General features: G+C 35.8%; 1 protein-coding gene across 4 annotated transcripts in view; it reads right to left on the bottom strand.

Annotated features, from left to right (window-relative positions):
• Positions 1 to 17652, bottom strand: part of bcat1 (branched chain amino-acid transaminase 1, cytosolic) — a 154887-nt gene that overhangs the window by 33448 nt on the left and 103787 nt on the right. For all 4 annotated transcript variants that reach the window (XM_039761578.1, XM_039761579.1, XM_039761577.1 and 1 more), the window contains one exon: positions 5230 to 5370. In XM_039761578.1, the coding sequence (XP_039617512.1) occupies positions 5230 to 5370 (141 nt within the window). The remainder of the gene's footprint in view (positions 1 to 5229; positions 5371 to 17652) is intronic.

The raw sequence follows: 17652 nt of genomic DNA, 5'->3' as shown, positions 1-17652 counted from the left end.
AATTTGAACAGTTGCAAGGGCTATTACTTAACAGCTCTCATAGCTTAACATCACTTCTGCTCTCAGCAATTCTGCCTACGTGTGTTGTGCTTGCCATCCAAATATCCGCATTGGTTTTTTTGACTGTAGTATGAGAGTTAGGGGTGTCAGAATACTAAACAGACAGCATGATAACATTTGGAATCACTGCAGGAGATGGCAGGATTAGAATAAAGATGTAAATTAAATACTGGGTATGCAAGATACTTGATAATTAGCCAAAATGGTGACTAAACCTGCAACCCAAATTCTTTATTCCTTTATTCATTAATTTGAAAAAGATTACTTGAAAAAGATCCATCATAATGCAAACATTGCATACTTTATTTCAGATTCTGGCATCAGGGTACAGCAGCTTTGGGCATAAGGATTAATGCTCACTAGACTTTATCATACACACATATCAAAACAATTAACCTTTCTTATCATTAAAAAAGGTAAAATGTTGACACTGAGCAACACTGTACTGTAGTGTCATGACTTTGCTGGCACAAAAACTATAATCCATTAGAAAAGTATGGCTATTGAGTACAGAAGTTAGTTAGATTATTGCTGTGAGACAAAGGTTTTCTAAAAATTACACATAATGTAAAGTTCTAGCAGAATGTAACACTAATCTGAAAATGGAAACTATGGCACAAACTTTATTGATGAGCCCAAAAGAGCTTGTGTTCTATCACAGCACAACTTTAAAACATTAACAGAAGATGTGCATAAGAAAAAAAAAACAAAGCAAACAAAAAGTTTGAGAACAAAAAGAAACTGAAGTTCAAAACGAGGACCAGGAATTAAAATTAAAAGAATAAAAATGGTCAAACTGAAAGTAACACACGAGAGGAGTGTAAGCAAAGTTGGTTTTTCCTCTTTTCTTTTAAGAATTTGGTATCTGCAGGTCAGATTGGGAAAGAAGTCAAAGCCATCCTTTTGTCCTGATGTGTTGATTAATCACCAAACACAACCACAGAGGCCATGCCCCTAGAAATGCAGCAGTGGGAATTCAAAATGGTGGCATTTGAGGAGTGAGATGTTAAAAAAATAGATAGATAGAAATAATCAACATAAAACTGAATCATTACAGTCTGCTTCACTTACCAGATTTAGTGAGTGCCTGCCTCAAAATAATTAGCTCCAAATCAGCACAAAAATAACACCCGAGTATTGGAAAAAAGAAACAAAAATAAAAAAATACACACAAAAAAACAAAACAAAAACAAAACAGCTAATGAACCCCAAAATAATGACCGCTTTAAAACCAAAATGAAAAAGACACAAAAACAGCCAAAAAGGCTAATAAATAGCATTACATACTGTACATAACATACAACATACTCCTAAATGCACTTACTCCTGCTGAAGGTCACCGTGGAACTAATAGATAACAGCTGCAGAAAATGTCATTAAGATTAGATTTCTAATTCAGAACACAACAAGTTAAACAATGTGCACATGGTGTAACATTCAGGAGCATTTGGTGACTAAGTTAACTGATATGAAAGTTGGATAATTTCACTTTTTTACTTACTTCATTCAAAAGTCAGTTATCACATTTTTGTGTATTAATTATGTTTGTAACAATGATTCATATTCAGAAATGACAGCAATAATAGAATGCAATTATACTACTGTAAATATGGGCTCTTTAAAAGCATGTTACACTGAATTAAAAAGGGAAGATAAATACACTTATTGCAGCTCAAAAGCTTTTCTAGTCAGCATATTCCAATTCAAGTGATGTAAAAATGGTATTGATTGATGTGTGTTTTTGCTGGAAGGTCTCTGGCTATCTGTTATTCCCTTTTTTTAAACATAACATTTTTGAAAGTATACAAAATACAGTAGTACCCAATAATTAAAAAAAAAATTAAAAAACTAATAATACAAAATGACCAAAACTAGCATAAAATCACTATCAAAATGACTATATGAAAGAAGCAACTGAGTTTTTCAGCTACCTATTAATATTAGTTAACGCACAGTAATTCGTTAAAATTATATAAATAAGTAAGAACTTAGAAAGAAACTGATTGTATTACAAGAATACAAAACATAACACTTATTTCAAAGATTTTAATTCCAGTCTAAAGATTGACTGAAGCAAAAGTGGCTGTTTGGCAATGGATAAACCGTAGCACACTATCAGTCTGTTGTAGGTTATACTGCTAAGTAATCAGCACAGCGCAACACTAACCCTGCCCTCTCCTTGCTCTCAGTGGCCTGTGTGGTCCTTGTAGCATGTCCACTGGCTCTGATCTTCTGCTCACAGATTAACTGCAGTTCCACTTCTTAACCCATCTTATGTTCAATGTTTATATCGGTTAGGGAAGCTGCACCTTTCCTGTGTAATCGATTTGTTCAAACAGGAGTTAGCTGCTAGTTGATAGCATTGGTTCTTTACAATTATAATTGCAGATAATATTAGTTCAATCAGTGCAGTGTCTTCATTTCTAAAGAGTTGATTTCTTTTGTATTTCTACAGTTTACCTACATAAAGCAGTGCATATGCTTTGCCTGGCTTCTTACTCATTTGCATTGGGCATTTGAGCGGCTGTCAGATAAGTAAATGAGGATAATATACAAATTATCAAGCAACCTGTTCTCAAGCTGAAATAGAAAACTAATTCTTAGTTGAAGTCACACAGAATGTTTCACTGTTTTAGCATAGAAAAGTCTGCAAATTCATCAATACTTTTCAAAGGAAGATTTTTAAATTTACAAAGTTTGTACAGCACAATCTGTTCAAGATATCTGACTGAAAATTGAATTGTCTTGACAAATTTCCTAAAACAGTAAGCGTGCCACACTCCAACACAGTTTGTCTACTTGGGGTCAAGTTGTTTTGTGCAAAGAGGCAGACGGACAGACAGATATCACAATGAGGTGTTTTGTGCATTATATGTAAATGCACTTAAAAATGACAAATACATTATTAAATCACTAAGTACAGAGAAAATGGCTGCTGTAACATTACATGAGAGTGCACATATGCTACATATTTAAAAATGTTTTCACAAGAATAACATTCCAAACAGTACAGCTACCAAAAAGTGTAGTAAATAGAGCTACTTTAGGGGAACTTAAGATGTCAAATATTTTTCAAATGCTAGATAAACACTGACTGACATGCTATATGGGCCAAATGGAATATTTTCTACTTAACATGTTCTTATTTTTATTCTGCAGTTCATAATCTTACGAGCTGTACTGTGCCTTAAATGAATGTTTTTCCAAACTGAAGAGCATCCATTCAGAATTACTTGCAACTTTATATTTTTACTTCTGTAGATAAAACTTTAGTAAGCGTCCCAATATTTAAAAAATTAAGTAGCTTTTATAATATGTCTGGTATAAGAAGTCTGCTGTTGCAGGTATTGGCTATAGAGATGTTAACATCTCCAGAAGGCATTTTATATGACCCTTACACAATATGACAAGAGAATATTAATATTAACTTTCCTTTTTTGCCCACATTAATAAGAAATTAAGAATTAATTCTTTCTACCAGTATTTTGTTTGCAAAATATACATAATTAACCATACACTCTAGCCCTTCAGTTATGCCTTTTTAATAGTAGCTGCCGAGTTCTTTTTGATCTATTGTCTAATTTTAGATGTGCAATCGCTAATTAAACTATGCACCACAAGCTTTAATATCAATAAATGATTATCTTTTCCTCTGTTTCTTTTGCCAAAGGTTGGATATGGAACAGAATGTAAAGTTATCATGTTAGTAGCAACTTCTGTTTTCCTTAGCTAGCAAATATAAGGTACTAAAAGATATCTCAGATATTTCACTGTATTTATTTTAAATCATCCAGCAATCAAGTATTTTTTTTGAATACAGGCCAAAACCTGTAAGAGAATGTCCAAATGTGCACAATCAGTGTTCTGGTCAGAAATGAAACTGCATTCACTAAAACTGTGAGGCAATACTGTTGACAAAGTTGTATCGCCTTTTTCAAATCATAAATGCTGAAATGTAAAAACTAGTAATTTTGTTGCCCTCATTATCTCATTATACAGCATGAGAGATAAACTGAAATGGAGAATATTGCCATATAAGTAGAGAAGACTGTGACCAAGCTGAAGAAGGAGTCTATAACAAGTAGTGAAGTAAGAAAATTACAATAAAGTAAAGCATCTTGTATTATATTACATACATAATTATAAAATCACAGTTTGAAACAAAACAGAACAATTTTAAAGACAATTGCAACATTTCACAGATAGATGTCATCACGTATGAGTGTGTCCTTTACAAAATTAATTCTTACTGACATTGCCACACTGTTAACACATTTATTTTTCTAGTAGAGGACCAATCAAAGCGGGCCTCCTTTAGGAAATGTTAAAAACAAGATTTTACAGGCCATTGTTTTTTTGTCTTGAAACAGTAGAAGAATCTAGATGAGAACAGGCCACTCAGCCTATCAAAGCTTGCCAGTCCTATCCACTTAATTCTTTCAAGATAACATCAAGTGTAGCTTTGAAGGCCCCTAAAGTTGTACTGTTTAACACACTACTTGGCAACTTTTTCCATGTGTAAGTGTGTCAAGAAATGCTACTGGGGCTCGGTTATACCAAGAGCAATATGTCTGCATAATGCCTCACTTTGACTGTGACTGCCAAGTCAGTATTTTTATTTCTTTTGAATTTTCTTGCTTTATAGTTACTCCAGTGTTTGTTCAGACCAAAGTGTGTGTGTTTATTTATTTATGTATTTATTTAAAGGGTTTCTGTAAAAAGCTAAAGTTCTCCCCTTGGGACAAATAAAGTTCTATCTATCTATCTATCTATCTATCTATCTATCTATCTATCTATCTATCTATCTATCTATCTATCTATCTATCTATCTATCTATCTATCTATCTATCAAAAAAGTGCAGATTGGGTTTATTAGCAATTCTAAACTGGCCCTGTATAACTGAAACTGTGTGTATGTATAAGTTTGCCCAAACATGTATTGGCACAAGTTAGGCTCCTGACTTGTGCCAAATGCTGCTCGGATGGGGTCTTGCTTCCTGTGAATTGGATTGATAGATTAACTGGTATTTCATTCAGAAAAAGAACTATGCAGGAATACCAGATTGGACGAGTGGTGTAAAAGATGCTCTTAGGTACAGTAAATCTACTTTTAACATTTCTAGATAAAGAGATTCCAATAGGAAAATAATGAAAATGGCAGGCTCTTACCTTTTCTTCGTACAGTATACGGCCCACCGGACACACCACACAGGCTGTTCCTGCACCAAACATCTCTCTGACTCGATTGTCATTCAGAGCAGCTGTAAGTTGTCCCATAGTCAAATATCTTTCAGATACTTTGAATTCTCCCTGTTCATAAAAAAAAACAGTAAAGCATTGCATATTTAAAGTCACAACTTCAAAGTCACAAAGGAAACATAAGCAGATCAAAATCTTTACTAATAGTAATAATCAACACTTTTACAAAATCTGAAAGAAAGAAAATGCTAAATTCCCAGATTTCTATCAGTTCATGAAATTTCAGAGTCTTTGTACATTTGAGGCAGGGCTAATCTGGTTTGGTGCCAAGATAATAAGAGAGAGATCTCTGGGGAAGCAATGAATATCAAACTACACACTGTAAATTTTACAGAAAAACACATTAAAAATACATTATTATAATTAAGACTAATCCAATTTCAGGCTACCATCTCTACAATGAAACCCTCAGGAGAGTAAAAGATGTTAATTAAACAAGGGTCCAGTACCTCTGCATAACAAAGATATGTCCATCAGGAGCAAATCAATATATTACAGCTTGTTTTAATCACAAATACTCCAATCTCCAGTTAAAACACTTTTAAAACATTACTTGCTAAAAATAAATATGTTTCTGAGATGTGATAATACTCAAAAATATTTTACCAAATGTTTATACACAGCTAACAAAAAATTAATTAATATACATCTATATTAAAAACATTTTGTTGTTTCAGTTAAGAAATGTACATACATATCTATAAGAAGATCATATAAAATAATCAGTCATCTGTCAATATGAATTCTGTCCAATACTACTTTTAAATTAAATTTCAAAATATGAAAATGTTGATAAGACTATTCTGGAAAAATATTGTTAGATATTTTCTTTATCTTTCAAGAAATAAAACATTGAATTTTGACATATATGCTTGATCGATGCAATTAGTAATCTCATGCCTGTATTTCCCATTTCGTTTCATTCTGCCATTCTAAATGACTGTAATATTTTTCTTTATAATCTAAATAAAAATCAAAGAAACTCCTGAAAGAATTGCTGTACTCAGTCCTAGGATCATTTAGCTGACTGTAAATTATCCATGTTCATCGATTCCACAGGAATCCACTAACCATACCTGGATGGTGTATAATTAGTGATTTAAAGAGGGGGGATACTACTGATATGAATTAACATCAAAAACATTGACTGTTGTGTTATTCACTGAATACAGAATTGTAAATAAATATTTGCAAAAGCTTTATGCCAGTTCCACAAATAAAAGTCGTATCTTTCAATTTTCACCATTGCTTAATTTGCTTATATATGTTTCATTTTTAAAAGAGGTTTAGGTTTGGGCTAGGTTAGCGTTAGTCTGTGACGTTGTAATTGTACAGGCAGCATCTCCTGGGATTATTGTGAGAAAGAATAGTATGACCAGGGGCCTCATGTATAACGCCATGTGTAGAATTTGCACTATAACATGGCTTAAGCGCAAAAGCCTCAATGTGCTTACGCACAGAAAAATCCAAATGCAGGAATCTGTGCGTACTCCATCTTCCACGTTCTTCCGCTACATAAATCCCGGTCAGTGTGAAAAGTAACTCTCGTGCACGCGCTTCATGTAACGCCCCAACTCCTCCCAGAATTACGCCTCTTTGAATATGCAAATCAATACAAATCGTCCTTAAGCTCAGCCTTCTGTGAAAAGACAATGGGAAAAGCACGGGGGAAAATATAAGAATTTCAGCGAATACCAAGTGGAGGCTAAGGAAAAACATACTATTTGTTTAATTAAACCGTGGTATAATCAACAAAAGGAAGTTGATTGAGTGACATAGCGTGTTGGAGAAACTTGAAAGCTCACGTTCACAAAGTCGCACAGTGACAGAAATAAAAAAGAAATCACATATCAAAGTCGCCGTAAAAAGGCAAGTTGTAGCCCACTGTCTGAGTGTCATATGAAAGCTTATTAGGGAAGAGCAAAAAAAGACACACAGTGGGGAAAAAGCACGAAATGTCAACTTCAATCTCGAAATTTCGACTTTACTCACGTAGTTTATTTTGTCATTAAAGTAGAACATCATAAACTTCATCTTAAAATCGTTTAATTAACCAGTTTCTCAAATCACATCATAATTAAAGTATAGCACACTAGCAAAATACCCGCGCTTCGCAGCGGAGAAGTAGTGTGTTAAAGAAGCAATGAAAAAGAAAAGGAAACATTTTGAAAATAACGTAAAATGATTGTCAATGTAATTGTTTTGTCACTGTTGTGAGTGATGAGTGTTGCTGTCATATATATATATATATATTTATATAAATATATATATATATTTACACACACACATAAACATATATATATACATATCTATACATATACACATATATATACACACACACATATATACATATATATACATATACATACATATCTACATATATACACACACAGCTATTTCGTATCAGTGCAATACGCTGCTTGTTAAAACGGATAACTCCGATCTTACGTGCAAGTCTGCGTGGATATTATGAACTATCGTATTTGTTCAAGTTCTATTTAAATTTTAAATAGAAGGAATTTTTATTTAGTCGACAGAAATATCTTTGGTAGGAATGGTAAAAACAGACAGGAATATTATTCCTGAATAAATCAACTCAAACCTTAAACAACTTATAATATTTTGCTCTCCATAAAAATATATCCTGTCTAAATTATACAAGTTAGAAATAAAGTAAACGTTAAAAGAACAAACATTCAAATTTCTTTACTCTTATGTAATTTTATATAAAAATAAACTTAGATTTTAAATATCCCAAAAGATTTTGCTCTCCATAAAAATATATCCTGTCAAAATTATACAAATTCAAATATGAACATGCTGCATAACAAAACCTGGAAATATAAATAAAATGTGTTCCTTTCAGCAATAACAAATCAAATCATTCAGTTGTCTTTGCTCATATGTCATTTTAGAGCTGGACGCCTGGCATCTTTTTTTGGCCACAGGTTCGTTTCTGTTTGGTGTGAGGTTCTGTGTTGTGGAGATTCTCAGGATGGATTGCAGGTGCTCATCAGTGAGGCAACTCCTGTGTGCTGTTTTGTTAGTCTTTATCACTGAGAAGAGCTTCTCACACAGATATGTGCTACCAAACATGCACAAGGTTCGAGCCGCATGTAGACGGACTTTTTGTTCTTCAAAGTCACCAAAGCGCCGTGCAAACTCAGTGCTCAGTTTATCAGCAAAGTGCGTATTTGGGAACACCGTGAGTGACGACTTGGTTCAACATTACTTGGCAACAGGGAAAGTGGGGCAAGTTGCACTGGTGCATTTGTGTCTCCCATAAAAGCAGCTTCACTTGAAATCACTTTGTGATTGTGCACGGTAAAACGTCCGCTGAAGTGTCAGATTCTTATTTAATTCTTCTGCTTTCTGTATCTTCTGCATTGCATTCAGGTCTTTCAGGTTACCCTGATGTTTTGTCTCATAGTGCCTTTAGATTAAATTCTGTAATTACAGCCACATTAGCTCCACAAATGAGACACACGGGTTCAGTAAACATATACTCAGCCTCCCATCGGTTTTAAAGGCTCTATTTTCAGAATCAACTTTTCTCTTCAGCATCGTGTGAGCTAGCTTCGCAATAACTTGCAGCATCATAAGCTAGACTTGATTAACGCGTAAGTGTTCGCAAGGCAGCTGAAGCGCTGCATTATGGGATCTGTAGTTTATTGTGTTACCAGCGCTTCATATACCGGGCCATTAATAACAATAATACAGTATATAAAATGATCTCGGGGCGGATATAATTACGCGGGCGGATGTGGCCCGCCCTTGAGTTTGACACATATGGACTAAATAGAACTTGAAAAGATATATTTTTCAAATGTGATCGCAATTCAGATAGAGTTGACGCACTACAGCCTGCATGCCTCAATAAGTCATCCTCCCTCGCTCTTACTTTTTACCGTTCATCTAATGAATACACTGAGTATGGCTTTACCAAAACAATCATTGATGGCGAATAAAGTATCCATTATTCGAGTATGTAGATCGGGTATATATATACATATATATATACCAGCGTATCATAGCGAGAGTAGTGTGTTAAAAAGCTAGAAAAGAAAAGGGAACATTTTAAAAATAACGTAACATGACTGTCAATATACAGTATTTGTTTTGTGAGTGTTACTGAGTGTTGCTGTCATCAAGGATTTGATTATCATTATTTCTTTCAATCAGGTTCGTATTTGTAGGATGTGTTGTGTTCAAGTTACATTCCGTGTTTGTCAATCGTTGTAAAGATGACAGGTTTCATTCATCGATTCGTTTCTTACTGCATCAATAAACAGCTCGTCTTCTTCTTTATCTGAGACCTGACACACTGCATGCACGGGTTTTTTACACTGTCTTCCTTTAGCGGGACATTGACTTTTTCCACCGTGTGCTTTGTTTCCACAGTAGCTGGATTTATGAATATGCTTGTATGTATCAGGCGCTTCATATTTTTGCTGCCTTTTCAATTGTGTAATTTGTTTTTTGTTCAGCGCTCTTTGGAACTGTTGCTTTTTGTCTGTGCACTGCGTCAGTTCACGTGAGCTGCTCGGTGTACATGCATCGAAGTTTCCCAGCTGTGCTGGTGCCATCTCGTGCTATGTCCATGGCTGTATTTAATGTTACCTTAGTCCTGGCACTTTTTCTCGCAGTTTCGCTGAGTTTGTGCCAAACACCACCCTGACCATCTCATCTTCCTCTGCATAAGCACAGTCCTTCACCCGTGAATATTTACCCGTGGCAGTTTGCTATTGGATTGCCGCTGACGGACGGCCTTATATGGGCAGGCACTAAATTACAAGCGCCAGCGCAGCCTGTCTATGAACTTAATTTAAAGTGTAGGTTTACATCGTGCTTTGTTTCAGTAGCAGAACTCATGAATATGGTTGTATATGTCACTCGCTCGCTTCTTATTGTTTCGCTGCCTTCTCAATTATATAATGCATGTTTTCTTCAGCGCTTTTGGGTCTTCCTGGTTTTCTATGTACTGCGTGATTACGTGGAAGGCGTGATGATGTCACACGAAACTCCGCCCCCACGGGTTTCAAGCTCATCTCCATTACAGTAAATGGAGAAAAACAGCTTCCAGTTATGACCATTACGCGTAGAATTTCGATATGAAACCTGCCCAACTTTTGTAAGGAAGCTGTAAGGAATAACCCTACCAAATTTCAGCCTTCTACCTACATGGGAAGTTGGAGAATTAGTGATGAGTCAGTGAGTGAGTGAGTGAGTGAGTGAGTGAGTGAGTGAGTGAGTGAGTGAATGAGTCAGTGAGGGCTTTGCCGTTTATTAGTATAGATTAAATGCTTTTTTTTGTATTTGATCTTCTATGTGCTCTATGTGTGTGAATAACTACTTGCTTCTTAAACCGGCTCTCTTCTTCCGACAGGACACAGAATCCATTACATTCATGATATTACAGCTCTCTGAATAACTAAAATACTGAGATGTATACGTAATATAATTTTCATGATGATAGGATTTAAAGCATGTCTTTAAACATGGGTTTCACAGCGCAGTGATTGTGCACGACCTTCGATGAAATTATTTATTGCAGCAGTACTCATGGGCGGCTCTAGGCTTGTGGCGGGCCGAGAAAGAATCGGTGGCCCCTTTGCCCGCCAATGTCAATATGGTATCTTATGCACGGTGGATGGCCACGTCCTTTGCGGACACTGCATAGCCGCCTCCTGCTCATGACAAAAGCGTTTAACTTTTGTCGAAATTTGCTGCTGCGTTTTTAGCTGTGTCGTTATTTTCTCTTTCTGTTTTATATATATTATATATTTATATATTCTGTTCAATATATATTGGCATGGCCGCCCCTGCAGTCCTTGCTTTTCTTTCGCCAAGTAACCAATCGCCACACAATCAGCTCTGTAATAGACGTTAAGCCATCTGTAAGCTTGGAGCGCCGATTCTTCAAAACGTTTAAGGAACATTGAAATATCTTCGTAGTACATGTTTACTTATTCTATCCTTCACGCTAGTCCCAGTGAAGAATATAGATTTTTTAAAATGAAGTTAAAGTTTTACCTGTATAATATAATAAACATATTTTGCTGCATTTCATCTTAAAAATGATATCGTCATCATATGTAAATACGCGCTTTATAAAGTGGCACAGGTTGTGTAATATTATAACTGTAGTGCAAGTTTACAGTGGGGTGATTATACTTATAAGTACAAACAGTTCAACAAGGAGCACTTGATTGAGTGCGTTTATAGTTCTTGGGATGAAACTGTTTTTGAACTGCGAGGTCCGTACAGGAAAGGCTTTGAAAAGTTTTGCCGTGGCTGAAGTAGCGTGTGCTTGAAGCTGTATACCGATAATTCTGTTTCCGATCAGCTGCTGCTGTGATTCACACTCAGATACAGTGATATAAATACTCCAAGTGGTGCAGTCAGAGTAATATGGAAAAAGATGATCCGCTGTGGCAACTCCTAAGGCCGGAGTTATACTTCACGCGACGCGACACATGCTGCAGAGGACGCTCCTGCTATGAAAGCGTTGTAGTATTTATACTTGCGCGCGTACTTTACGTAAATCTGGAGGAATCCACCAGGTGGCAGTGCGAGATATTATCACGGTGAGAACATGTTCGGCTTCTCTGTGTAGTGAATTGCCTAGATCACTCATTAAATTCCGATAACACCTTACCGCAATATCTCTGAAAAGGATGTTTATTGATTAAATCCATAAATCCAGGGATGTGTCCATTCCAACAAGCATTGGACACAACTGAGAAACAATCCCTGGATGAGGTCTCAGCTCATCGCAAGGTGAATACAAGCACACACATACACTAGTGTCATTTTAGCTGCACCAAATCCTCAAATCTGCATATCTTTGGAAGGAAACCGGAGCACAGTGTGGAATACAAGCAAGATATACCAGCAACATAACTCCCTGCGAGACAGCAGTGCTATCGCTCCGCTGCTGTTTCACCCCCATGTGTGTAATTATTCCCCCCATGTGTGTAATTATTAACAGTATTCATTATTTAAACTAAATTATATGTAAAGTGTAACATGCACACTTTAATGCATTCCATCATGAAAGTGATATCAAGTATAAATCTAAAGATTCTAAATGTGCAGAGAGTTGGAATATCATACATTTAATTTGTTCTGTGTGGTGATCTATTGCTGCTTGCCGCAGCTGTCAGGTCCAAGAAGCTCGTAGCGATTAAAAACTGGGATGATGTTTACGAACTTCTGCTTTAATGATAAAGTATCTACAAGATTAAAGTGGACAATTCGAGATTAAAGCCGAAATTTCCACTTTAGTCACAAAATACACGTTTTCACCGTGTCCTTTATTTTTTTCTCAGTGGCACAAATACAGCGCTATACATTATATTGCTGTTGTGAAGTTGCAACAAAAAAAAAAAAAACGACAGCACAAAGATGTTATGTGAGACTTTTAAAATGCATCGTGTCATTACAATTGGGAATATGCGACGCTTCTATATAAAAGCACCACGAATGCATCTGTATGTCGGCATTTTGCTTCACCACATCGAACCATTCATCAAACAGCGAAGCACGCACATCGATCCCCATAGGATCTGCACAGAGGCTTTCTGTCACATGGAGATAGAGACTCTGACGTCACATTCCGACTTTTAGCACACTGCGCCCCGACTTTTTGCTGGTACTGCAACTCGCGCATGCGTCGCGTTAATTTCTGAGGACCTGCTCAGAGGACGCGTGAAATGAACGCTGGGAACACATGGCAGCCTTGATGCGGGCGCGTACGTGTTCTGAGCATGAAGTATAAATCAGCCCTAATGGGAGCAGCTGAAAGAAGAAGAAGAAGAAGAACAAGAAGAAGGTGCAGTTAGAGTAACAATGCTAAAGCAGTTATGGTATTTGGAATAATATGGCTATTCCCTGGACCATTATATTGTTACAAGTTAATTACAATCAGATGCATTACAGTAATAAACAATATGCGGTTAGTTTCAGTGTATTTATAGAGCCGCATCAGGAAAATAAGGAGTAACCACAAAGGAACAGTAGCATTGCTTTGACGCTGGGTGCCGCGAGTCAGCAAAACCGAGCGGAGAACTTGCATACGACAAGGTATGAGGTACCGTGGAAAAGTGCGTGGCTTTACGCCAAATGTAGGTTTTATACATCGCAATTTGAACGTGGAAAAGTTCTTACGCAACATTTCTGAGCGTACGCACCGTTTATACAAGGCCTCAGGTGATATAAAACCAGGAAGAAATTGTAGTGAGGCACAGAAAAAGGTCACCAATGGAGCAATTGTTATAAATCAGCAACCAAAATAGCAGGGCAAACTGAGAGACAATGTCAGAAGCAGAAAGAATTCTTTTACCAATAATGTAACCTAACACTTGACCTACTTGAAAATAACCTACTTATTCTTTAGTATTTGATAGGAATGTTTTTGATTGGAATTATTCACTAAAGGATAAAACTACATGGTGCAGTGGCCTAATTCATTGTGAACTAAGTGACATAACACTTCTCAGTGTGTCAACACAAACAAAAAACACAAAATCAGACAAAATTTAAAAAATGAAAGCTTGTCCCAGTCAGTCAGTCATTATCCAACCCAGTAGATAAAATAATTAAAAACCTTAAAACAATTTCTTTATAGCAAAAAATGCAAAAAACAGACTAAAATAATGCTTATTATAATGATATTAAATTAGTGAGATCAGTGTCAAAATTACACTGTAGATAACATACCATCAGAGTGGGGCTGGAACTTGTCGGGAACAATTTGAATGTTGTCACACATGTGCGACTAGGAGGGAGCTGAGTGGACCAAGTGGAGGTAATTACCCACCAGGCCAAGGGGAGGCGGGGTGCACTAAACCTACTTCTGTTTTCTCTGCAAGCTAAATATGGGAAAACCTGCCTGATTCAACATCACTTCTGTTTTTTCTGGCATTAAGACTGACGTCACTTCCGGTTTCGGCTCCCAGACTGACATCATTTTCAGTTCCGGCGCACAGACTGATGTCCTTTCCGGTTCCGGCCAAATGACATCACTTCCACTTTTCATCTTATAAAGCCCCCATCTTTTCCTAACCTCATCAGTTTAGTTCAGGACTCAAAACAATGCACATGAGTGCTCGTTCAAAACCCTTTTGCAGCCTGGGACAATATATGGGTGGCTGCCCCAAATCTTTTTGTGTGTGTCGAGGCTGTTCATTTCACAGTGTCAAAGAATATTATAAACACTAACATGGTAAAAAAAACCTGAAAGATTTACAAAACAGCAAAAGGAAGCCAAAAAAAAAGTTGTCATAATATGTTTAGATATCCTAAAATAATGATTTAGTTTTTTTTTTACAGGTTTTGTGTCAACCTTTATTTTTATTTTCAAAAATCACAATTTTGTTGCTGCATTTGTGATGCCTTTTTTATCATCATCACTGACATTCTGTGTTATTTTACTTTGGGTGACATCATGTTCTTATGATCCACTCCTCTATTTAATTTTTTCAACATTTTCTTTGGACTTTTAACAAAAGTCAAATGTGAAAAGTATAAAGTATTAATTTCTAACTTTTATTTTTTGTTTTGAATTAGTTTTCAAAAATTAATTACGTTCTCTCACAGTGCCCATTTTTCCCTTAGACAATACCATTTTGGGGAGTTACTGTTGATGGCTGCTAAATTGCTGTTATGCAGGGTTAACTGGAAGTGCACAATATGTAACTTTGCTTTTGCTATGGCATAAAGGTTAGCATTGTGCACTTCCTGGTTGTCCAAGACTGTGGATTCACCCAAATTACTTACAGTTGTTTTCTCTTGTCTCTGAGAAAGGTCTGACTAGCAATCTTTACTTTGTTTACTGAGGTTCTGGATCTAGTTACTGGTTTACTAATATTCTGGTTACAAATCTCAGCCTATTTTTTTGAGTACAAGTCCTCTCCTGATTCCTTATTTCAGCATCCTTGCTATGTTTCCTTTCATAGGCAGTCCAAACCCGGTTTATGTTTGTCATCCACAGTTACTTGTCACCTTTGGGACCTCTGACATCACAAAATTTCAAATGGAAACCACTCTAATATGTTTTAAATCTTTAAAATAAATTAAATGGTGAAGTTAGTTTTTTGATATCTTTAATGAAGATATGAAGTTTGAACCATCCCAGTGCAGGCATTAAGCAGTCATGCTGAGAGTAATTCAAAAATATACTGAGACTAAGTCACAGAATGTATTCATTAGGCTGTCCATTTTGAGCAAGGTAAAGCTGCACACATTGTTTTCTGATGGTAACAAAATGATAAAACCTAAGAGCATTTTTTACTAATCAGTTATTTTCTTTGGGATAGTGAGGGCTAAGATCATTAGCCAGTGTCTGGCTTTTGTTTTGTTCCTTTTGACCAGGCGTTTTCAAGTTCAGTCCTTTCTTCTTTTAATTGGACTTCTCCATCAATTAAGCATGCTGTTATTTCCTACTTTCTACATTTTTTGTTTCCTTGTGTCAATCTAGAAATCACATACTGGTTATGGTCAATTATTACTGCATTAAGCAACCATTTAAGTGTATTAGAAGGGAACTAATTCATTCTTTTTATCTTACTTTTTATTATTTTTTTCTTTTTTAATAATCACATTATTTTTGTTAATAAGTACTCAAGTAGCCCTCTCTGAAGTAGCTGCTGTCTTTTAACATTCAGTGTCATTTGCACCTGTGTCTCATCATTAATTAATCTAAGGAAAAAAATCTCTTATAAATGTCAATCTCATACTGCATTGCTTTTCTGAATGCAACATAAGAAAAGGAACAAAGCTTATGTAATTAAACAGTGGAAATAATTAAAGGTAACAATGACTCACTGATTGGAAAAGTGTTTGGGCCAAAAATCTGTAACCATGCGGGGCCAGGACACATTATGAAAACCCCTGCTTTTGACCATAAATCTTTATTTTGCACATTTAGCTTAGATGATCATTTTTTGTTAGCCTTTTCTCTGTAATGAACCCCTGATTACATGTTAGACTCCTTCTAAATAACTTTTCATTTTCTAATAGTGTAATTTAACAACTTTGAAAAGGATTTCAGATCTACCCAAGAAAGGAGCCCTAGTTCTACCATGACACGTTGCCATTGTAAAGCCCTAACAAGGATTTTGGTCTATTAACCACTTTTTGTTTTAGCATTACCATAATACCTAAGGAGAACACGGACAACCTAAATGTATTTAGCAAACAAAAAAAACATTAGAACTTCCACCACAGCGATATTATGATTCAAGAGGAGATAGTTTTTACAGAAAGATCCTAAAAATAAATAAAAAGGAAAAGTAAATAAGAAACAGTCTGATGAATGAGTTTATCTGTGGAGGAAAGAATGACATTCATGCCAAGAAATAAATTATAGGGAACTTATAAAGTCATAGTGAAGAACATCTAACCATACCATTAATTTTATCCCTCTTGAATGAAATACATGGGTCCACAATATTTATTAAATTGGATCTCATTGGTACTGCAACCTGATTCAAATTAAAAAAGATGATGAGCAAAAAAGAGCATTCAACACTGTGCCTTAATTCAATAAAATAATATCAGCAGGTTTTGCCAGTTACTACGATTGTTTTATACATCCAATTATAAAAGTTTGTTTGGACTCCTAAGGCATACAATCCCATCCCTTTGTCAAACTTAAAACTCTTGCCACAACTACACCTTTGCAACCCTGCTAGCTCCCTTTCTTTTAAACAGGTGCGAGAAACCTTTTCCAAGTTAAGTGATATACAGTAAAAAGAATTGTCTCTGGGGCTGTACTCTTACTAAAACACAACTTTCCTTCCTGCAACTGCCCCTGTAAGATCCCTTTTGTCTACTTTGATATCTCTAGTGATTCAGTCAAAATGGTGTGTGACTCCACCAAGTCATAGAAATGGTCTCAAGCATTTACAAGAGCTGATAACCAATGAGCACTCACGCAGAAGTACAATACATACAGCATGGTACCAAGGAAAGAAAAAAGTTTTGTGTTTTGGACAGCACAAACAAAAGAGAATCTCGTCTGTCTAATGTCTTGTTTGTCATATCATGACAGAACTGAAAAAGGAAAATAAAGGAACTGAGATTGTGTCTGAAGTTGCCCTACCTGGAAAGCCTTTGTACAGGCAACAGTACTGTCAGAATGCAGTGAGCTATCGAAAATTGAAACTATAGTGAAAAGTCTGCACAGCGTCATGTAATTTGTCATCTCCTGAGATTATTAATATTGTAGTATTACATTGTCAAAGCAATGAGGTCCAGAAACTACAGTTTCGTAATGTGCCATCAGATTAATTTATACAGTATAATTGATGTTGATAACAACAAGCTTAT

This window comes from Polypterus senegalus, chromosome 8 (assembly GCF_016835505.1).
Source record: "Polypterus senegalus isolate Bchr_013 chromosome 8, ASM1683550v1, whole genome shotgun sequence".
Taxonomy (NCBI): domain Eukaryota; kingdom Metazoa; phylum Chordata; class Cladistia; order Polypteriformes; family Polypteridae; genus Polypterus; species Polypterus senegalus.
The sequence above is the reverse complement of the archived record's forward strand: the minus strand, read 5'-3'. Positions and strand labels throughout refer to the sequence as shown.